Source organism: Oncorhynchus keta, chromosome 12 (assembly GCF_023373465.1).
Source record: "Oncorhynchus keta strain PuntledgeMale-10-30-2019 chromosome 12, Oket_V2, whole genome shotgun sequence".
In the NCBI taxonomy this organism is placed as follows: domain Eukaryota; kingdom Metazoa; phylum Chordata; class Actinopteri; order Salmoniformes; family Salmonidae; genus Oncorhynchus; species Oncorhynchus keta.
The window spans coordinates 29,511,126-29,535,377 of record NC_068432.1 but is presented as its reverse complement, the minus strand read 5'-3'; the positions used below and the strand labels follow the sequence as shown (position 1 = coordinate 29,535,377).

General features: G+C 41.4%; 1 protein-coding gene across 7 annotated transcripts; it reads left to right on the top strand.

The window, feature by feature from the left end:
• Positions 1 to 810: 810 nt before the first annotated feature.
• On the top strand, positions 811 to 21,686 carry LOC118391262 (long-chain-fatty-acid--CoA ligase 4-like). 7 transcript variants are annotated; one of them, XM_035782479.1, is made up of 15 exons: positions 811 to 929; positions 6,545 to 7,098; positions 7,470 to 7,647; positions 7,799 to 7,908; positions 13,065 to 13,203; positions 13,492 to 13,642; positions 13,957 to 14,080; positions 14,191 to 14,262; positions 15,489 to 15,628; positions 16,182 to 16,354; positions 17,950 to 18,024; positions 18,367 to 18,555; positions 18,778 to 18,892; positions 19,069 to 19,226; positions 19,382 to 21,686. In XM_035782479.1, the coding sequence occupies exons 2-15, from the start codon at positions 6,748 to 6,750 to the stop codon at positions 19,537 to 19,539; spliced, it is 2,133 nt and encodes a 710-aa protein (XP_035638372.1). In that variant the 5' UTR covers positions 811 to 929; positions 6,545 to 6,747; the 3' UTR covers positions 19,540 to 21,686. The 7 variants fall into 7 exon arrangements, with proteins under 7 accessions (XP_035638372.1, XP_035638375.1, XP_035638371.1 ...); XM_035782482.1 differs by having other exon boundaries at positions 823 to 929; positions 6,862 to 7,098; XM_035782478.2 differs by having other exon boundaries at positions 830 to 929; positions 5,262 to 7,098.
• The last annotated feature ends 2,566 nt before the right edge of the window (positions 21,687 to 24,252 follow it).

Sequence of the window (24,252 nt, the reverse complement as noted above, 5' to 3'; positions counted from 1 at the left end):
ATTTCACAGTAAGGACCTGTTGTTTTCGGCAAATGTGACAAATAACATTTGATTTGATTTTAAATTGTACAATCCAGGTGTGCAAAGCTCTTAGAGACTTGTCCAAAGACTCACAGCTGTAATCGCTGCCAAAGGTGATTCTAACATGTATTGACTCAGGGGGTTGAATACTTATCTAATCAACATATATTAGTGTTTTATTTTTCATTAATATATTTTTTATTTAATTGTTCTTCCACTTTGATGTTAGAGTATTTTGGTGTAGATCAAAAAATAAAAATGATGTAATCCTAATTTGTACACAACAAAAGGTGGAAAAAGTCAAGGAGCTGAAGGCACTATAATTGCCCAGAATGTATGCAATTTATTTTGACCATTATCTTAGCACCACATGTAATGTTCCTATCACCATTTCTCACCCAAATTCTTCCAATCTTCTGACTGTATTTCTTAAAGCAATTTAGACACACAATTTGGCTGTTTTCAAAGGATGTGGGAGATGAATCATACAAGCAGCGTTTTGTTATTTTCGCTATGTTGAACATTTAAATGAGAGAAATAGCCTCCATTACCAGTGTTTTCACTGGTTGGGGACTTAACTCGCATCTATATTTCATACAGTACAATGATGTGTTGCCTAGTCTATAGGGATCATGTATTTACTTATGACCCACATAATTCACAAGGGTAACCTACAGTCAGATGAGATTAATTACTTATAGCTGGTTGATATTCGTATAAAGTGTGACAATATATTTTTTTCAATGAAACTGTAGCATCAAATAAACGTAGTCTTCAGACCCATTCTCATTGGCTATGAGAGATGGACTCATATGACGTAAAATTTCCGGGTTGTCGCCTCTCTGTTGGAGGTTACTTTCGGTCATTCATCCTTCTGGGAATGTCCCTCTCACTTCTCGGTTTTTGAGGTAAGATTAGATTGACTATAGCTAGCATACAAGCTAGCTAGGGAAATGGCTAAGTAAACTGTCAGATAACATATATTATCATCATAGCTATCTTATTTACAAAAATGTGTTAATATTGAATATTCTTAATATCCAGTGTACTGAAGTAGTAAGAAAGAGCTAACGTTAGCAATGCCAACTTCATTACTGTCTTTGTTTATGATCTGGCCAGGCTACAAGCCGTTTTTAATTTTAATAACCAACAGCGCCTATTAATATCAAATACTTAAAGCGCATAATGGTTGTATTCCACGGTGGGTCTCTGTTTTCAAACATCACATTAAAGAACATTTGCGGAACGCCAGCCACAATTCTATTCCTCGTTGTCCCTCTCATTTTCATAATGATACCACGAAGCTAGCTACAAACGTCTTAATTTTGATATGCCGGATTATTTTTTAGATATGTGAACAGTCTTACATTTGTTGGGATAAATAGCACGACTATGTTTTTTCTTTAAGCTATGTCAACGGAGTTGACAAGTGCAGAGGTTACTTTTGGTCAGACAACGACATGGCCTCGCTCACTGGACCTTTATTTGATTTATTCATTTGATGTTTAAACTAAAAGGCATGTAACATTGCCTAATTGTAAAAAACGAGTGAATGTTTGAGCAAATGATTTGATAGCTATGTGGGTTATATTACAGGTTTATACTAAAGCGTTGGTGAATACTCGGTTCTGATTGGCTAGAATGGCATTCTAGAATAGACATTAAGTAAGGGATAATCGAGGGGCTATGCGTTCTCTGGAAAAGAATGAACGACGTAGAATATGTGTTCCATATTCCATATTATTCCATTATCCATATTATCAGAGTGGAACTAACATTCTAACATGAATTATTTTTCCAGAGAAAGCATAGAGCCCCGAGTTGATTATCACTTTTATACTATTGCTATAATTGAACACTTACCGCTAGAAATGGGTTAATTTGCTGGTAGAAATGTGTTCAACATCCACTGAAGTAGCTAGCAAGTTTACTAGACAGTGACAGTAATCGCCTTGGTAACCAAACAGACTTGCTAGTTTTAGCTAACCAAACCATCGGTCCTAGCTTGCTATTTTGAAAATCGAATTCAACAATGCCAATAAGGTTTTCAATTCGACTTTTGTTTCAGAAGCAGCTCAAACATAGAACATGGAAGAACTATATCCATCGAAGTTTACCGTGCAAATATACTGTGGGCTATAGGGAAATAATGCATGCTCTAGAATGCCATTCAAGCCAATCGGAAATGAGTATTCAACAATGCCATGGTATAATTAAGCAAAAGGGCCCGAGGAGGTGTGGTATATGGCTAACAAACCACGGCTAAACGCTGTTCTTATGCACGACGCAACGTGGAGCATATTGGTGAATACCACAAACCCCTGAGGTGCCTTATTGCTATTATAAACGGGTTACCAACATAATTAGAACAGTAGAAATATATCTTTTTGTCATCCCTGTGGTAATACGGTCTGAAATTCCACAGCTGTCAGCTGATCAGCATTCAGGGCTCGAACTACCCAGTTTCTAAAACCAGATAATGGGACAGTTGGAAACGTTGGCTAGCTAGCTCGCAAGGCATAAACACGTTGCCATGAAACATAAAGAACGAACGACTGCAGTCACGTCCATAAATATCGAACGAACGACTGTCGCGTCTCTAGCAATCAAAAATATGAGAGAGTATGAATTTGCTTCGAAAAATGAAAATATCAACGAACACTTTTGGTAAATGTCTGCTTAAGTATTATTTTCTTTGGCAACTGTGGTATAAGTGGAATAAACACCTCCATTCTGTACATGGGGTGGCAGGTAGCCTAGTAAATAGAGCATTGGGCCAGTAACCGAAAGGTCGAATCCCTGAGCTGACAAGGTAAAAATCTGTCGTTCTGCCCCTGAACAAAATAGTTCACTGTTCCTAAGCCATCATTGTAAATAAGAATTTGTTCTTAACTGACTTGACTAGTTAAATTTAAAAAAATAAACATTACCTTGGAAAATTGTATTCTGTTACTTGTCCATTATTTTCAAGGTCATGTCAGAGATTATCCCTTACGTTGTTGCCATGAAACATACATTTGCGGATTATATATTATATATATGTACATGTTGTACATGTATGGTTTATATTATATATGGGTTATGCATCAAAAAATTGTTTATTTACCAAGAATGTTCAATATCAGCCCCAATAACAGGATAGAAAACTAATGCCAGTCATCACCCTGTTTTGTATTGATATGGTGCTTGCTACAATTTGTACAGATGAGGAGTTTGATGTACAGTGTAGGTTTGTTTCAAGGCTTGAGGTACAGTACAGGTTTGTGTCTTTCTTTTTCTGCCATCTGTTTTATAGGAATAGCAGTAGCATTGAATAGTCTATCTAACAATACAACCTTGCCAATAGCCTTGGTCCTACCTTTCATGCATCACACAGTATTCTTCAGTGTGTTAAAGGTCATTGACCTCAAGCTATGACATGCTTCTACGTGGGTAGTAGTATCCTGTCTGATGATGAGGCAGTGGACATGTTTTTCTTGAAACAGCTGAAAGGATTTCACTGTTGCTGATTTGAAAGCGTTAGAGCACATCAAGAAAAATAATCATGTGGCTTGGAAAAACATGTCTGTCTCCTCATTTCTTGGAATAGATTAAACTGAATCTGTGAACACAATGTTGTGTCAGTCAGTGTCAGTCTATGTAATGCGTATCACTATGAGCAACCAGCTGTGTTTGCGTAACAGTTTTAATAGATGTGGTCTCTGGAAATATAATGCAAAAAGGGTTAGTCACAGTCAGCCCTGAGTACGTTGAGATGACTACTGTAGAGAGGAACCGTATCACTTCCTGTCCAATACACTCTCCTATTGGATGAGAGCAGTTGTGGGTGGAAGCAGGAGAATGTATGTTAGCTCTTTGTGAATGCAGCTGAGTTAATGAAAAACCTGAGCCAGGGAGTGAAGAATAAACATCTTGTGTCGAATAAACAATATCTCGACCAGGCTTTTTGTTTAAGGAAAGAGGAAGAGGTGTTGTTAGCGTACTTCAGAACAGTAGGTAAGGTAACCAATTTCTTCTCTCGTTCATTCTACCGAAAGGTTTCCACTGTTTTGATCTGCTCATCACTGGTGTAGTGTTTTTCAGAAGTGTGTGCATGTGTTAATTTTCTAAAGCCATTCAGACCATCTCTGAATTGCCCCTCTTTTCAGGGGTAAATGGTCTTTCCTCTGACTGTTTTAGGCTCTCTGAAAATTATGATTCTGTTTAAAGAGCTGATACACCTGATAACAGATATCATTTCAATTAAGAGCAACAAAGCGATTGGAATATTTTTTTGGGGGGGAGGCATCATATCAAATGTAGAAATATAATATATTTAGAATGTAGATAATTTCTTCTCACTGAAGAAGATATACTGATTGAAGGAGGAATTTGTCCTGGCTGATTCCTTCTGGGGTTGTGATTCCTGGGCCTCGTGTGCCTATGTAGTAAATGGGATTAGGCCAGATCAGTGGCACATGAGCAGTATAAGCCACTCACAGGCAGCATCCTGTGTGCTAAAGCACTTGAGCCTTCATTACTGTCTGGAGGGATGTCAAGTCACACAAGCATTCACCATCAGGGTAACGTAGCAGATCATGATTCAAGCATGACGTGGCCTTTCTATCATTTGAAGTTATGATCCTGTCTAGACATGCTCAGCTGCTAGTTATAGTATCTGCAGCAAGATCAATTAGGTAACATTTTTAATGGAACGTATGTCTGATGTTTTGGGCACTTTTATTACAGTTTGAGTTGACCTGAAATGTTCCCCTTATCTTTGATGTCAAGCTGCCCTCCATTAGACTACATTGTATTATAAGTGATTTGATCGAAATGTTTTACTGGATAGTGGAATGGGATTTTTGTTTAGGCTTGGTTGAAGTCCAGATTAACCTTTGGTGCCCTTTTTACCCTTTCCAGTGTGCTGGTTAGTGTTAGTTACCAAACTTTGCATCTTTTATTTTTCTAGGCAAGTCGGTTAAGAACAAATTCTTATTTTCAATGACGGCCTTTCAATGACGGCCTAGGAACAGGGGCAGAACCATAGCTTTTTTCCTTGTCAGCTCGGGGATTCGATCTTGCAACCTTTTGGTTACTAGTCCAATACTCTAACCACTAGGCTACCTACCACATCTGCACTGTTCTTCAAGTAAATGTGTGCATACAGTTGTATGGTTTGTTTAACTTTGTAATCATTGGTTTTTGTTTGACATGCATTTTAAAGTGTGAAAACCCCAGTCTGTATCACTCTGTTACAGTGGAATTGCCCTCTTGCCAGTTGCCACCTTGGAGAATTTTGCACAAAGAAATGTGTTCTTTGGCTTACATGGAAATGTCTCTGGTTTGCACAAGGAAGTCGTTTTCGGTGAAGTCATTTGGGTTTGCCCCGTTTTCATGGGAAAAGACTGGGTGATGCACATACGCCATGACAGTGATCGAGGTTAGAATGTAGACGTAAGTCAAAAGAGTTGCCAAGTGGCACCAGAAATGTGGCAGTAGTAAGAAAGTAAAAGCCAAGTATCAAAATAAGACAGAAAATAACAACTTAAATGTTTTAAAATGTTAAGTAAGATTTCATGTATGCTGTCTCTGTCATCTAACCTAATCTAACCTCACCTCTTTGGCTTCTTAACCACTCTGCTGAACTCTGCTCTGCGTCTTTGTATTTCAGTCTCTTCATTTACAACATTCCCAGGGTAGACCGACTGAGCTATTTATTAACAACAGGTGTTGCTCATTTGGATTATTCTACCTTATAAAAGTTTCTGTCTTAACCAAGGTACCATCAATTGGCATAAATACATACAGGTACTCTTTCAGATTTTTTAAAACACAGACCTAACATTCTTCCAGTTCTGGGAAATGATTGCACACTGCAAGCATCAATTATAGATAAGATAAAAGATAGTGAAATCTGAAGTGATAATATAATATAATAATAATAATATATAATAATGATGAAGTGAAGTGATGTGATGTTGACCAGACATGGGCCTAGATGTTTGTGTACAGATACAGTGGTCAGTGCAGTGCTCCAATGAAACTCAGCTATTTTGTGCAGCAATATTTACCGGCGGTAAGGTATGTGTTAAATACCATAGCTGCTTCTTCTTTGACGCCCCCATCCCCCAATAATACAACTTCTGGGTTTGGTGTGTTGCAATGTATGAATTGGCATGAAATGCATACAAGAAGGCTTTTTGAAAATAAATAAAGTACTTTTGGCTAGTCTATAAATTAGATGTTGTATTATGCTTGTGGCTACTGGCTAGCTCCTAGCTATTGCTCCAATATGACTACTCTTGGTTAAGTTCTGGGTCTATACGTGTTAGATGTGAGTAATTCAGCTTCTCCCAATGTCCAAATAGTCAGTTAAGAAAACCCGAACACTGGAACTACTGTTGCTCGTTATCCTACCCATTCCATCCCGCCGCGACAGATTCTGTCCACAAGAGATTACAATATGACTAACATACTTCTCTTTCTCCATGTATTTTCTTCCCCTGTGCTCAACAATTCTGGACCAATCACCCTGCTATAGAGCTAGCATCACAGACCTCTTGTGTCAAGCCTTTCCATTGAACCGTCTGGGTGCATGTGCTGCTACCTGTCCAATCTGTAATTACCGCCACCTGCTTTGGCAACCTTTCCATGACCTGAGAGCTGAGCCGTCTGAACTCTCCCTGAAGCAGACGCTTCTCCCTCAAGTCTCTTTTTCTCTCCACTTCTGCCTCACCTTCAACCATGAGGTTCAAAGTAGACATGCATTACATAGTGTTCTCGCCTGTGTACCTGTTGATGTGGCTGTACACGCTCATCACGTTTATCCCATGGTATTTCCTCACTGATGCTGGGAAGAAGAAAACCATGGCAAAGAGAGAGAAAGCGAAGTCCACCACAGGCAAAGCAGAGGGCCCCTATCGTTGTGTGGAGAACTTTGACAACCTGGCCCGGGAGGACTTTGAGGGAAAGGACACTCTAGACAAGCTGTTTGAGCATGCAGTGCAGCGCTTCGGCAACACAGACTGCCTGGGCACCAGGGAGCTCCTAAATGAGGAGAACGAGAGGCAACCCAGCGGCAAAATCTTTAAGAAGGTAGAGTGATCACACACACATCTCACCAGGAACCAATTATTGCAGTCAAGGTTCTGCCAAATAAGTTAGAAAAGTTATGCAACCTGAAGCAAGTCGGTGTAACTTCATATATCAATCCTAGATTAAGTCCATTCTTGTAGAGTTATGAAATCAAATGTCATAAATATATGACTTGACTCTCCAGTGTGCTTCTACACCTGCATTGCTTGCTGTTTGGGGTTTTAGGCTGGGTTTCTGTTCAGCACTTTGATATATCAGCTGATGTACGAAGGGCTATATAAATACATTTGATTTGATATTTACCCCTGTGAACTGAAGGCCCTTAGTAGAACCAACCCTAATGGCCTGTTCCTGTGCTCTCTCTGCTGCAGCTGATCCTGGGGGAGTACAGGTGGCTGTCCTATGACGAGGTGGACCAGATAATCAGTCATCTAGGTAGTGGACTGGCAGCCCTGGGCCAGCAGCCCAAGAGTACCATCGCCATCTTCTGTGAGACACGAGCAGAGTGGATGATCACTGCACAGGCCTGCTTCAGACGCAACTTTCCATGTAGGCATTGACCCAACACACTTCCCTGTTTGAGAATGGCACATAAACTTCCACTAGTTTACATTATAAAGATATTTCCTGTTAGGACAGCAATATTTGTGAAAACATTGTGTTTGTGTGCATGTGAACAACATGTTTGGTTGTGTTGCAGTGGTCACTCTGTATGCCACCCTGGGGGAGGAGGCAGTGGCCTATGGCCTGAATGAGTGTGGGGCCACTCACCTGATCACCAGCACAGAGCTACTGGAGACTAAACTCAAGGTAGGAGTCATTAGGGAAAATGCATGGTTCAGAATCTAGTCTAACTACACACTGCTGTTCTCAGCTACTCTATCTGTGGAAAAGAGAGCGATGTTTTTAGACAGGATGTGTGCAATCACCTCTGTAGATCAAGGAGGATTTGGGGTGTGAGCCATGGGGTGTTTATGTGTGAACTGAGGGGTGTCATTGGTGAAAATGGTGCCGGAGAAGATGGCTGACGTTTTACGTGCTCCTAACCAACTGTGCTATTTTGTTCGTTTACATAATGTTGCTGCTACTGTCTCTTATGACTGAAAATAACTCCTGGACATCAGAACAGCGATTACTCACCTCGAACTGGAAGAAGCTTTTTTCCTTTAACGAGTCCAACAAGTCCGACACGAAGGATATACTGCTTTCCCAGGAACAGGCCCAAATCCCTGTCATTTGCGTGAAAAAAATATGGAAAAAAGGGGGCGGAGGTCAGGTTTCCTTCTGAGAATTCGTAGGTTGAGCGAGTAAACCTCCACTGCCATCCGTTCTATTGGCCAACGTGCAATCATTGGAAAATAAAATCGAGGACCTACGATTAAGATTATCCTACCAACGGGACATTAACTGTAATATTTTATGTTTCACCGAGTCGTGGCTGAATGACGACATGGCGGGATTGTCCATGTAGAACAGAGAAGCTTCGTCTGGTAAGATGAAGGGTGGGGGTGTGTGTCTATTTGTTAGCAACAGCTGGTGCGCGATGTCTAATATTAAAGAAGTCTCGAGGTTTTTTACCTTATGATAAGCTGTAGACCACACTATCTACCAAGAGTTGTCATCTATATTATTCGTAGCCGTCTATTTACCACCGCAAACCTAAGACCGCACTCAACCAACTCTATAAGGCCATAAGCAAACAAGAAAATGCTCATTCAGAAGTGGCGCTCCTAGTGGCCGGGTACTTGCAGGAAAACTTAAATCCGTTTTACCTCATTTCTACCAGCATGTCACATGTGAAACCCAGAGGGAAAAAACTCTAGACCACCTTTACTCCACACACAGAGATGCATACAAAGCTCTCCCCTGCCCTCCAAATCTGACCATAATTATATCCTCCTGATTCCCGCTTAAAAGCAAAAATTAAAGCAGGAAGTACCAGTGACTCGCTCAATACGGAAGTGGTCAGATGCCGCGGATGCTACGTTACAGGACTGTTTTGCTTGCACAGACTGGAATATGTTCCGGGATTCATCCAATGCCATTGAGGAGTATACCACCTCAAGTCACCAGCTTCCTCAATAAGTGCATTGATGACCTCGTCCCCACAGTGACCGCACGTACATATCCCAACCAAAAGCCATGGATTACAGGCAACATCCACATCGAGCGAAGGGAGCGGGACACTAATCCGGACACTTATAAGTGGTCCTTCTGTAGCTCAGTTGGTAGAGCATGGCGCTTGTAACGCCAGGGTAGTGGGTTCGATTCCCGGGACCACCCATACGTAGAATGTATGCACACATGACTGTAAGTCGCTTTGTATAAAAGCGTCTGCTAAATGGCATATATTATTATTATTATTATATTATAAGAAATCCCGCTATGCCCTCAGACGAACCATCAAACAAGCAAAGTGTCAATACAGGATTAAGATTGAATCCTACTACACCTGTTCTGATGCTCGTCGGATGTGGCAGGGCTCGAATACTATTACAGACTATGAATTGAAACCCAGAAGTGAGCTGCCCAGTGACGCGAGCCTACCAGACGAGCTAAATGCCTTTTTATGCTCGCTTCGAGGCAAGCAACACTGAAGCATGCACGAGAGCACCAGCTGTTCTGGACGACTGTCTGATAACACTCTCGGTAGCCAACGTGAGCAAGACCTTTAAATCGGACCTGTACTCAAAGCATGCGCGGACCAACTGGCAAGTGTCTTCACTGACACTTTCAACCTCTCCCTGACTGAGTCTGTAATACCTACATGTTTCAAGCAGACAATAATAGTCCCTGTGCCCAAGGAAGCGAAGGTAACCTGCTTAAATTATTACTGCCCCGAAGCACTCACGTCGGTAGCCATGAAGTGCTTTGAAAGGCTGGTCATGGTTCACATCAACAGGATCCTCCCGGATACCCTAGAGCCACTCCAATTCGCATACCGCCCCAACAGATCCCCAGATGACACAATCTCAATCGCACTCCACACTGCCCTTTCCCACCTGGACAAAAGGAACACCTATGTTAAATAAAATGTTATTGGTCACATACACATGATTAGCAGATGTTAATGCGGGTGTAGTGAAATGCTTGTGCTTCTAGTTCCGACCGTGCAGTAATATCTAACAAGTAATCTAACAATTTCCCAACAACCACCTTGTATACACACAAGTGTAAATGAATGCATAAGAATATGTACATATAAATATACATGGATGAGCGATGGCCAAACACCATAGGCAAGATGCAGTAGATGGTATAGAGTACAGTATATACATATGAGATGAGTAATGAAGGGTATGTAAACATTATATAAAGTGGCATTGTTTTAAAGTGACTAGTGATAAAAAAAAATTACATCCAATTTGTAATTATTAAAGTGGCTAGAGATTTGAGTCAGTATGTTGGCAGCAGCCACTCAATGTTAGTAATGGCTGTTTAACAGTCTGATGGCCTTGAGATAGAAGCTGTTTTTCAGTCTCTCGGTCCCAGCTTTGATGCACCTGTACTGACCCCACCTTCTGGATGATAGCGGGGTGAACAGGCAGTGGCTCGGGTGGTTGTTGTCCTGGAGGGCAGGAGAATGCTGTTAATTGACTACAGCTCAGCTTTCAACATCATCGTGCCCACAAAGCTCATCACTAAGCTAAGGATCCTGGGACTAAACACCTCATTTTGCAACTGGATCCTGAACTTCCTGACAGGCCACCCCCAGGTGGTAAGGTTAGGCAACAACACGTCTGCCACTCTGGTCCTCAACATTGGAGTGTGTACTTAGTCCCCTTCTGTACTCCCTGTTCACCCACGACACCGTGGCCAAACACGACTCCAACACCATCATTAAGTTTGCTGATGACACAACAGTAGTAGGCCTGATCACACAACAATGAGACAGCCTATAGGGAGGTGGTCAGAGAACTGGCAGTGTGGTGCCAGGACAACAATCTCTCCCTCAATGTGAGCAAGACAAAGGAGCTGATCGTGTACTACAGGAAAAGGTGGGCCGAACAGGCCCCCATTAACATCGACAGGGCTGTAGTGGAATGGGTCGAGAGTTTCAAGTTGCTTCAAATACACCAAGACAGTTGTGAAGAGGGCACAACAAAACCCTTTGTCCCTCAGGAGACTGAAAACATTTGGCATGGGTCCCCAGATCCTAAGAAATTCTACAGCTGCATCAGAGAGCATCCTGACCGGTTGCATCACCGCTTGGTATGGCAACTGCTCGGCATCTGACCGTAAGGCGCTACAGAGGGTAGTGTGTACGGCCCAGGCCAAGCTTCCTGCCATCGAGGAGCTATATAACAGGCGGTGTCAGAGGAATGCCCAGAAAATTGTCAGACTCCAGTCACCCAAGTCATAGGCATTCCAGTACCGCACGGCAAGCGGTACCGGAATGCCAGGTCTAGGACCAAAAGGCTCCTTAACAGCTTCTACCCCCAAGCCATAAGACTGCTGAACAATTAATCAAATGGCCACCAGACTATTTATCAAATGATCAAATGTATTTATATAGCCCTTCTTACATCAGCTGATATCTCAAAGTGCTGTACAGAAACCCAGCCTAAAACACCAAACAGCAAGCAATGCAGGTGTAGAAGCACGGTGGCTAGGAAAAACTCCCTAGAAAGGCCAAAACCTAGGAAGAAACCTAGAGGGGAACCATGTTATGAGGGGTGGCCAGTCCTCTTCTGGCTGTGCCGGGTGGAGATTATAACAGAACATGGCCAAGATGTTCAAATGTTCATAAATGACCAGCATGGTCAAATAATAATAATCACAGTAGTTGTCGAGGGTGCAACAAGTCAGCACCTCAGGAGTAAATGACAGTTGGCTTTTCATAGCCGATCATGAAGAGTATCTCTACCGCTCCTGCTGTCTCTAGAGAGTTGAAAACAGCAGGTTTGGGACAGGTAGCATGTCCGGTGAACAGGTCAGGGTTCCATAGCCGCAGGCAGAACAGTTAACTGGAGCAGCAGCATGACCAGGTGGACTGGGGACAGCAAGCAGTCATCATGCCAGGTAGTCCTGAGGCATGGTCCTAGGGCTCAGGTCCTCCGAGAGTGAGAGAAAGAAAGGGAGAATTAGAGAGAGCATACTTAAATTCACACAGGACACCGGATAAGACAGGAGAAGTACTCCAGATATAACAGACTGAACCTAGCCCCCCGACACAAACTACTGCAGCATAAATAACGGAGGCTGAGACAGGAGGGGTCAGGAGACACTGTGGCACCCCCCTGACACACCCTTCCATTTATTTTGTACACTGCGGCTACTCACTGTTTATTATTTGGGCTCCAGAGTGGCGCAGCGGTCTAAGGCACTGCATCTCAGTGTTAGAGGCATCACTACAGACACCCTGGTTTGAATCCAGACTGCATCACAACCGGCAGTGATTGGGAGTCCCATAGGGCGATGCACAATTGGACCAGCATCGTCCGGGTTTGGCCGGTGTAGGCCGTCATTGTAAATAAGATTTTTTTCTTAACTGACATGCCTAGTTAAATAAAGGTGAATGTATTTAAAAATATATATATATATGTTACATCTATATATAGTGACTTTACCCCTACCTACATGTACAAATGACCTCGACTGACCTGTAACCCTGCACACTGACTCTGTACCGGTACCCCCTGTATATTGCCTCGTTATTTTATTGTTTTTATTTTTAACTTTATTTTATTTGGTAAATATTTGATTAACTCTTCTTGAACCGCACTATTGATTTAAGGGCTTCTAAGTAAGTTACTTAGTTAACTTACCGTGAAATGCTTACTTTACAAGCCGTTAACCTATAGTGCACCAATACTTGTTGTATTCAGCGCATGTGACAAATAAAGTTTGATTTGAAAAACAAACACTGATGTCATTGAAACTTGAATGAACCCTAAAGGCATTTAGGACACGAGAGCTGAGATTATTCATGTCAAGACAAAGATGTCTTCCTGTGTCTTTGACAGAGTATTTTGCCAGAAATGCATAACCTGAAGCACGTTATCTATGTGGACAACAAGAGCATCAGAAGGACGGGTTACCCAGAGGGCATTCAGATCCACAGCATGCAGGCAGTACAAGAGCTGGGAGCCAAACCTGACAACTGTACGTGGAAACATCAACAAAACTATGCATGTACAAAACACACAGGTCACACTGTTGGGTCACCCTGTTATGTTAAACAGTGTTTGCGCTGAACTTGAGTTTACATATGGCTCAGATGGCATTGTAGAGATGGTAAAATGTCTAAGCAGCTAGTGAAGTATAATATGCACATATGCTGGCAGTTTAGTTTAGTCCCACAATGTAGTAAAGAATGTTTGTACTGTCCTGAACTGTACCATTTATTTTCTAAGCATTATTAAGTGACGTGTCCCCCTGTGCTCTTGGCAGTGAGTATAGCTGTGCAGCGGCCCCAGCCCACAGACCTGGCTGTGGTCATGTACACCAGCGGCTCCACAGGACAACCCAAAGGAGTCATGATCATCCACAGCAATCTTATTGCTGGCATGACGGGCCAGTGTGAGAGGATCCCAGGCCTGGGGTGAGCAGAGCACTCTACCACAGGGCTTCTAGTATCTGACCACCATTTAACTAGGCTGGTCAGGTCTCTGCATCTGACATGGGGATTTGACGCAATGTTTTAAAGACAGCAGACAAACAGTGTAATGTGCTCATGATAACCGTGTCTACACTTATTTACTCATGCGATCTTCCTCAATTTGATAATTAGACAGTATTGTCAAAGTGCATAACCACTTATTTTTGTATAATGTTGTGCATGGTTACAGACATTGAAGATGTTCTCTCATCTTCATATTGCTTACAGTAGTGTGATGTGTTTTTGCCCATATGCAGGCCGAAGGATACCTACATTGGCTACCTGCCTCTAGCTCATGTGCTGGAGATGACTGCTGAGATCTCATGTATGACGTATGGCTGCAGGATTGGCTACTCTTCCCCACAAACACTCTCTGACCAGGTAATAGACTCAGCAGTTTGATACAAAGAGATATTTTCTTATGGATTTGTTTTATTATACTGCAAAGTGGGCAACAATCCAATGTTATTTTTATTGCTTCTCTTTTGCAGTCAACAAAAATCAAGAAAGGCAGTAAGGGAGACTGCTCTGTGTTGGGGCCTACTCTGATGGCAGCTGTTCCGGTAAGAACGAACATCCTTCCTTAATCTTTTTGCTTATCACTGATTTGTTAGTGTTTTATAAAATAGTGTTTTATAAAATAGGGATGTGCATGGTTATCTGAATATCTGAACGGACGTCGTATTCTAATACTTGTGTGAGTGTAATGTTATAGGCCAATTTTAACCTGACTCTAACACTGGTTTTTCTAAATTAAATGTAAATATCCATGTGACTTTGTTACATACAAGGATAGACCATGTTATTTCAAGTTATTCATTTAATAAAACAAACCTTTCAGTGTAGTTATTATGATGTGCACACCATAAAAAGACCTGTAGACCATCCATTGCCTTCACGTAGCTTGTTGCCAATCAAAGCGGCAAAGAGGTTCAATGTGTTGTGAAAGTTCAATAATGTAATGCAAGATGGAATGAATTAAAAGTTAGTGAAATGAGAAGGTGTAGGCTACAATGAGCAACCAACAGGTAGGCTGTTTTATCTGAATGGGGTTGTGCAGCATGTGGACTCCATTAGATTAGCTAGCTTCTCTAGGCTTCTCCCAGCCCTTGATCATGACTCTGCTCCATTACATTACACATAAGTCATTGGACGAAGGCGTCTTCTGTACAGGGGAGTTTTGTTAAGAGCCCTGACGTTCGGTCTGAACATTAACACAAATCGCTTGAGGTACGGTTTTGGAAGCATAAGGACCTTTATTTCATATCCGCAAGAAATCATTTTCAAGAAACAGACAGTTGAAATTGATACACACCTTTTGATGTGCTAGGCTCCTCCAGTCAAGACAAACTGTCTTGTTATATGGGATGATAAATAACATTGTGGCTGCTCCAAATAAACTTTAGCTAGTCTTGACTGTCGCCGAGTTGCCTTGGCATCTCTCTGTCTGGTCGCTACACACACCGCCCCATATAACCTCAATGGCTGTATTTCAAATATCCGCATATCCGACAAAAATGTATGATGCTATTTGAATTGTGACATTATTTCAAACCCACATCCATACTATAAGGCTGGTTTCTTTCCAGATTTTTAGAGGTCAGGTTTAGACGAAATCCTCGAACAGGTGATGTTGATTCTTTGAGGTTCTTTGATAACTATCCTGCAGCTTTGATTTCCTCTGTAGAGAAAGTGGAGGCAGACATGTATGGATAAGGTACAAAAGAAAAACCGCCACAAACTGATGCGTGACGTTTATCTTTTCTGTTTATTGTAATGTATCTGTCAGGAAATAATGGACCGCATCTACAAGAATGTGATGAACAAGGTGCAGGAGATGAGCTATGTGCAGAGGACTCTGTTTAAACTGGGCTACAACTACAAACTGGAACAGATCAAAATGGGCTATGATGCCCCTCTCTGCAACTTGTGAGTACACTGTATGTGACGACACACATACCAGAATGTTCCCAGCTGATGTACACAATCCTGTTACATGCACATGGCTATCTCTATAGAGATCAAATCCCTGATACAAGGTCAGTGCATAAAGACATAAACATTTCCAACATGCCATTACAGTACTTGGAAGTAAGAGATATAGCTAGGCCTTATCAAACTACATGGGTTTTTCAAAGCGGTATAGATTTGTCCTCTAGAATCTATATATTTGAAGTGTATGCTTGTATTTGGACTGGTTTTGGTTCCCACTCGGTGGCAACAATATTTTCTTGTCTGCCAGACAAGACAAGCTTCCTTTCTCCATTTCTTGGTATCAGCATGACTGAGACATTTGCCTCTGGTCACCCTCTCAACATTTGTAGGCTAAAAATGTGTCACTTCCACTGCAAGTCTAATGTGCCCTACCTAGCAAGCTGCTTATCAGGGATCAGACAGTGAAACTGTATCAGTAAGCATGGGCCAATGGGTATCTTGATACTAGTAAGTAGTAATAGTACATTTCTCTCCTCTGCTCTGTCAGGCTGCTGTTTAAGAAGGTGAAGGCTCAGCTGGGAGGGAACATCAGGATGATGCTGTCAGGAGGGGCACCCTTGTCCTCCGCCACACAGCGATTCATGAACATCTGCTTCTGCTGCCCTGTGGGACAGGGCTACGGCCTCACAGAGACCTGCGGAGCAGGTACCATCACAGAGGGTGAGTCATGGCAGGCACATCCACGGACTACTACTGCTGGGGTCCTTTGCTAATGACATTCACCCTGGAAGTGGTATCATTACCAAGTGCACCCTTGGTTCCTTCACTAGCAGAGTAGTAGTGGTATGGTGGGAGCTCTATCATTTTAGAATTTTCACCATTGTGTTTTTTTGGGGAAATTATACCTATGCATGCCATGGTAAATCTAGGCTTTAGCCAAGACAAGGTCTTTGAGAAAATGCTACTGCTCAGGCTTTTATATATGTTAAAGTGCCCTGAGGGTTTCATGTCTTTAAACACGCATGCTCTCAGAGATAGATGTCTTTGTTCCAGCCCCAACCTGTGAAACGCTCTGTGGTACTGGGATCGTGGATGACAAAGGAATGACAGCTATACTAAATGGAACTGTTTTGCGTCAATCGGCTTTGCTGTATAGGTCACGCGGGTATCGGTCACCTTTCAGTGCATTGTAAATGTGGAAGGATATGCTGGTGTGACGCTACGCAGCAGTATATGAGTGTGAAATAGTTGGCCGAATGATGCCAAATAACCACCGGGGAAGATTTTATAAGACCATATTATTTAAGAGGACCTCAGGATAGGGTTCTCAGTTTCGTTTAACACTCTTGCAAGGCAGAGGACAATGTACAAGTTCTTAGTTTAAAAACAAATAACATTATTTTATAATAAATCAATGTTGGCAAACATTTGATTACCCTCATAGCTCAAAGCAGTGAATGAACTAAATATGACAGTGTTATAATTGTGATTCTCCCACCACACTGTTTTTTGTCTCCGGTCAATCTGAAGGACAAGTGTGTTCGTGATGCGTGGGTCAGCTGTTTGTTCACCTGCCCGCAGTTGCTAATAACACATTCGCAACCGCCCAACTCTATGTGATAAAGTGAAAATCTGTGGCCCGCTCCCGACCGACCCAATCCCGTAAATATAGAAATTGGGCTGCATTATGTTAAGCTATGTGAGAGGTTGTAGACTCAGCCTACAGTCAGTGTCGAGATTTCAGTTACTATTCCATTTAACCCATCTGAACACTACAGTTCCCATCTTGTGACTGTCTAATTTGTATAGCGCTTCACAATCATCACACAACATAGCCACTATTGTCAACCTCTTCTACCACTTCACCAAATCTTTCCCAAACATTACAGTTCTGGCCCTCAATGTTTTTAATTAAACTCTGACATTGTCCTTTTTGCCTCCGTGGATGGACGTACATTTTTCCCTGAAGCATATAGAGTTATTGGCGTGCGTAGGCTAATGTTAGACCTTAAAGCTTAGGCTTTTTTGTACCCTTGTCTAAAGCCAGATAAAGTTTTTCTTTGGTTATTTTGTTAATGTAGCCTATTCTGTAGATATGTAGAATTACACAATTGTATATTTGAGTCAACCCGCACATCACTAACGTGTGTATCTTGCTCTATGCCTTAGAAGTGCATGAGCGTAAGCACTGACGCTTATTCTTTAATAAGAAAACCCAGACTGGTTTTTGGTAGGCCGGGTTGCAGCCTTCTACTGGCATCAGGTATTAAACTCAGCATGAGACTATTTTGTGATTGTGTGTTTTCTCTCTCCAGTGGCAGACTACAGCACTGGGAGAGTAGGAGCCCCCCTCATCTGCTGTGAGGTCAAACTACGAGACTGGGTTGAGGGTAAGTAATAAAACCTATGGACACACACATACAAACTTATTTGTGATAGTGTACTGCGCTGTTGAGAAAGAGCTTGCAAGTAAGCATTTCACTGTATCAGTTACACCATGTATCCTGTGCACATGACAAATACATTTTGATTATGACACACCTAAAGTATGTGTATCACAGATGGCTTGGACATCCTCGTTTTGTAGCTGCCCAATTTGCCTCCTCTGCATGTCCTCTGCATGTTGTTACTGTATTTTCATGTGGTTTTGTTTTTCTCTGGTCCAAACAATACTCTATACAGCTATTATCTCCCACCATGCCTCACTCTTATATTCCCACTGTGTTCCCAAGGCGGATACACCAGTCAGGACCAGCCCCACCCGCGTGGAGAGATCATGATTGGTGGGCCCAACGTTACCATGGGTTACTATAAGAGTGAGCACCTGAACAATGACTTCTGGGTGGATGAGCAGGGCCAGAGGTGGTTCTGTACCGGGGATGTGGGGGAGATTCACCCTGATGGCTGTCTGCAGATAGTGGGTAGGTGGCTGAGAGTTGGAGAACGCCTGAATAATAACACCAATGTGCACTGATCAACTGCCCCTTCAACACTTTATGACCATGAGGCAATACTGTCATAAACAATTCAAATGGATGTAAACAGTGCTACCTGCCATAACCTCTCAGGAGAAGATGTAGACAACGCTATGCTGACATACTTTAGTGTTCTCACTGACCCTCTGCTCTGTTTGTTCCATGTAGACCGTAAGAAGGACCTGGTCAAACTGCAGGCTGGAGAATACGTGTCCTTGGGGAAAGTGGAGTCTGCTCTGAAAAACTGCCCCCTTATTGAAAACATTTGTGCATATGCAAACAGGTATCTCTTCTGTCTGCTTTACTATATACCATACACTTCTTTACATAGGACAGAACACTGTTACATTGACACCACATGCATTTGTGGTTATTCTAGATGTATCACCCTGAAAACATATTTAATGTGCATGCTCAGGTCTAGTCTGTATCATTTTACAAATGTTCTCTTGCTTTTAGTGACCAGAACTATGTGATAAGCTTTGTGGTGCCGAACCAGAAGCAGCTGACAATTCTGGCCAATAAGAACGGCATCAGTGTCGCCTGGGAGGAGATCTGTAATCACCCCGCCATGGAGAAAGAGGTCTTGAAGGCCATCAAAGAGGTGGCTACCTCAAGTAAGGCTGACACTTACTCTATGGCACATATCCTGTTAACTTGATTAACCAGATGGATAATAACCTAGAATTATAAGACACATCATTTTAGTGTGTGACAATAGAGGGCATTGTTTATCCCTTTTATATTAACCATTGTGTTTTCCCCCCATCAGTCAAACTGCAGCGTTTTGAGATCCCAGTGAAAGTGCGTCTGAGCCCAGAGCCCTGGACCCCTGAGACTGGCCTGGTGACGGACGCATTCAAACTGAAAAGGAAGGAGCTGAAGAACCACTTCCAGACTGATATCGAGAGAATGTACGGAGGGAAGTAGAGCCACTATCTGATCTAACCTAAGAACGGTTTCCTGACAACTTTCACCAGTGAAATGAGTGGGTGTGTGTCTGAATGTGCGTGTATGATTGCGTGCGTGTGCATATGCTTCAACGCATGTGTGAAACTCGGGCTGAGTGTCTGCGGGATTTCGCTCATCCTTTGTACTTGATTGATGAAATAAGGTCACTAATTAGTAAGGAACGCACCTCACCTGGTTGTCTGTCTTAATTGGATGGAAAAATCAAAAACCTGCAGACACTTTGCCCTCTATGGAATGAGTTTGACACCCTGCTTCACAGCATTATGTCTGAACTGTAGAATTGTCTTTCCACGTTGTCTCTTTTGTCACATTATGAATGTCAGTCCATAAAGTTCAGCACAGAGGGATCAGCTGGTTAGTTACGGCTATTTGTGTTGGAGATCGCACAGCGTTGTGTAAAACGCCATTTGAATGCAAGTCTTGTATTTGCATATTGTAATTTGCCTTTGGGATTTATGACATGCCTGTAAATAGTACTATTTTTGTGTCTAATTGAGGTAGGAGTCAATGGCCTTTACTCAATGAGATTTGCTCAACTCCTGAGTCCTCTCTTCTCTGTCCCAGCTGGCCTCCTTTTGAGAAAGGTCAACATAATTGATGAAAACATTTTTGCTGCCCCCTAGTGAGCAAGCCCCCACAGTGCTGCTGTATAAATAGTTTGCTTGTTCTGTACATAGGATCACATTACTGCCACGCAACTGCCGAGCCCCCACAATCCTTTAGGCTATTGCACATAGATCAAACCTGAGTGTAACTTTGGCCATTTCTGTCACCTGTGCTTGTGTAATTTATGTTTTCATGTTTTGAACCTGCTCATGACATTGCTATAGTGACTCAACCCAAGTATGTCACGTTGTTATGTTTTGGATTTTTCAGATACTAGGTAAATGGTTGTCATACTTGCTATGTTACAGCATGGATTATCATTTTTATTTGAGCAAAAATGAAGATAGTCCTTTAGCCTTTTTCATGCTGATCTCTTCCTATAACTCTGTATTACTGTACAATATTTATAGTCTTCGATGTTTCAAGTCATCTTTATAATGTACTGTAATAGTTCTACATTTCTGACCTATGGATATGCCAACTTAATAGCCTATACTCTTGAATAATTTAACATTTTGTGACAAAGTTTATCGAGATATGAAATACTCAATATAATTCAATGCATTTTTTAAATTATATGATGTTCAAAATCCAATTGAGTTGCATGTGTAAAGAACTTATATTTAAAGTATTTTGTATGTATATGAAGGTCAAGTTAAACGTTGAACCATTTTACATTTTTTCGGATGAATTTGTACTGTTGAACTGTTTAAAGGTCCCAATTGTGCTTCTTGAAACTTTGTGTGGAACCTTGATGAAAATGCTGTGTATCAGCAAGTTTGCGTTTTCATTCAGAAGCTGTTTAATGTGGCATATAATGCAGTAGAAGAGAATTGATGGGGTTGTGACAACTGAAACGTGAAAATCAATGCCAAAAATAATATTCCAGGATGCATTGCATTCATAACATATATAATACAATTTAACGATTTTGCAAATATCCCCAATTGCCAACACATCGGGGTGAAACATACACTGTTCAAATTAGCCATGATACCACTCTAATCCATCGAGTCCTATCACGGATATGTTCCAATAGGAGTAAGAAAAGTCCAAAAAATGTTTTGTGAAGGTTTTATTATTCTTATACTCAGGGTTACATCCACCAAGAATGCAACTGCGGTAGTATTTATTTTGAGACTCATCTTATGTTAATTGTGAAGCACTTAGGTTGTGTTTACAATGGCAGCCCAATTCTGATATTTTTTCCACTAATTGGTATTTTGACCAATCACAGAGCTTTTTCAGAGCTGATTGGATTAATCAAAATCCCAATTAGTTTAAACAAGTTCAGAATTGGGCTGCCTGTGTAAATGCAGCCTTCTCTCTCCATTTATATTGATGTGATGTTTTGTTCATTTGTATTATTTATTAAAATCTGTTAATATGTGAATGAAACAATGTGTGATAGGGATGGGCAGTGTGTACCTTCTGGTTATGTCATTTGAAAGTACATATTCTTTTTATATGAACATTAAAGCTTTCTGCCCACTGTAAAATGTGTATTACTTGAATAATTGTCAGCCATAAATATCAATAAAGTATTATTCAATGATTTATAATTAGGTTCACTAGTTTAAATCTACCCCATTCTTTCACAGCGCTGTCAAGAAAGATGCATTCTAACTATCCTTGGGGCAAGCTTTGCAAATCTTTCAAGCACGGAGAATGACAGAATTTCAAACAAGCCCAAAGTATGAGGTGATTGATTCTAATGCCTCATTCAGTAGGGCTAAATGCAAACTCAAATGTGGCATTGCTCCACTCAGACACGGCTGTTTATTAAAGTGCATCATGGCAGGTAACATAGTGCCTAGTGAAGGTCTACATAGCTTGAACAGTCTTCAACATTTTCTGCCTTCAAATGAAATCTAAAAATTGATTTCATTTTAGTTTTTTTCCTACAACCTACTCCACATTTACAAAGGGAAAGTTGAATCTTTTGCCATATCTATAACTCATATTTTTATGGGAATTTGGTTAGGTCGCCCAAAAAGTTACATATTTAATTGAAAGCAAGTCTAAGATCTGTTCTATGTGCACTTTCTATGCTTCCCTTTCTTAAGTTTAGTTTTTGCATTGCTTTCTTTTGCACACCAGCTTCAAGCACAATCTTTTTTGGTTATGGAAAATATATTTCACAGCAGTTTAGATGGTACAATATTTCTCTACACTATACTTGCTTGTTTTGTCACTAACTTAAATTGTGGAACTATTAGAATTTTAGCAACCAGGAAATGACAGAGTGAATCTTTTTAATGGTCTTGTTGCAAACAGAATTGATGATTTAGAGTGGAATTTTTTTAACACAGGCTTCCTTTTCACTTTGTCAAACAGGCCAGTAATGTGAAGTGAATGCAATGTTGTTGATCCCTTTGTATTTTCTACTATTGTGGCGGCGGCATGGGGTGTGAAGAACTACAATACATCGTTTTTTATTGATTTTGAAAATGTAAAAAATAATCTTGCACTTCAAAAATGCAGAGTAGGTTGTGTAGATTGGTAAAACAAAAAAAGATCCAATTGAATCCCTTTTAGATTTATACTGAACAAAAATAAATGCAACATGCAACCGTTTCAAAAACTTTACAGAGTTACAGTTCATATGAGGAAAACAGTCAATTGAAATAAATTCATTAGGCTCTAATCTATGGATTCCTCATAACTGGGAATACAGATATGCATCTGTTGGTCACAGATACTTTTTTTAAAGCTAAGTCAGTATCTGGTGTGACCACCATTTGCCTCATGCAGTTCGACACCTCCTTCAGAGTTGATCATCAGGCTGTTGATTGTGGCCTGTGGAATGTTGTCCCACTCATGTAGCTTAAAGTTGATGATGTGGTTGTTACTGACAAGAAGCACATGGCTGAGCTCTTCAATCACCACTTCATTAAGTCAGGATTCCTATTTGACTCAGCCATGCTTCCTTGCCCGTCCAACATTTCCTCATCTCCCACCCCTTCTAATGCGACTAACCCCGATGCTTCTCCCTCTTTTTCCACGGCCCCGCTACAAAGTTTCTCCCTGCAGGCAGTCACTGAGTCTGAGGAGCTCCTGAAACTTGACCCCCCAAAAATATGTGGGTCAGATGGTGTAGACCCTTTCTTTTTAAGGTTGCTGCCCCTATCATCGCCAAGCCTATCTCCAACCTTTTTAACCGGTCTCTCCTTTCTGGGGAGGTTCCCATTGCTTGGAATGCAGCTACGGTTCATCCTTCATTTAAAGGGGGAGATCAAGCTGATCCTAAATGTTACAGGCCCTGTTTATCAAAAGGGGTTAAATTCAGATGGATGTTATGAAATGCAATTAAGTTCAAGTCCTTTTCTAAAAAGAATTGACCGTGACCCTATCTCTGCAGTTGTTTTTATCATCTGACATACTTGTGGTAATAGGCTGTAGATTTTAATGTATACATTGACACCTCTTCTCTCATCACAGATACAGCAGCTATCCTGTATGATGAACGGACTAAGAAATCATGCAGGAGGTTTCTAAAGACTACAATTAAAGATACAAGGAACATGTCGTGTGAATTAAAGACCCTTACGATTTATCTGTGTAATGCTTATATTTTTGTCCTTTGCATCAGGCCAGTGTGTGTTTGGCAACAACTGCAGATTCTTTCACATGTCAGAGGGACATGGAGATCAAGCTGATCCTAGCTGTTATAGGCCTATTTCTATTTTGCCCTGTTTATCAAAAGTGTTGGAAAAACAGGTCAATAATCAACTGACTAGCTTTCTTGATGTCTATAGTATTCTCTCGGGAATGCAATCTGGTTTCCGCTCAGGTTATGGATGTGTCACTGCAACCTCAAGGGTCCTCAATAATGTCACCATTGCCCTTGATTCTAAGCAATATTGTGTTGATATTTTTATTGACTTGGCCAAAACTTTTGATACGGTAGACCATTCCAGTCTTGTGTATTGGTGTCTCTGAGGGATCTTTGGCCTGGTTTGCTAACTACCTCTCAAAGAGTGCAGTGTATAAAGTCAGAAAATCTGCTGTCTCAGCCACTGCCTGTCACCAAGGGAGTACCCCAAGGCTCAATCATAGGCCCCA

Bases quoted from the DNA above. Each gene is read 5' to 3' on its own strand.
- LOC118391262 (XM_035782479.1), top strand. From the start codon at position 6,748: ATGAGGTTCAAAGTAGACATGCATTACATAGTGTTCTCGCCTGTGTAC. The intron at 13,204-13,491 runs GTACGTGGAAAC...TGCTCTTGGCAG, and splicing joins GGGAGCCAAACCTGACAACT to TGAGTATAGCTGTGCAGCGG. The intron at 15,629-16,181 runs GTGAGTACACTG...CTGCTCTGTCAG, and splicing joins GATGCCCCTCTCTGCAACTT to GCTGCTGTTTAAGAAGGTGA.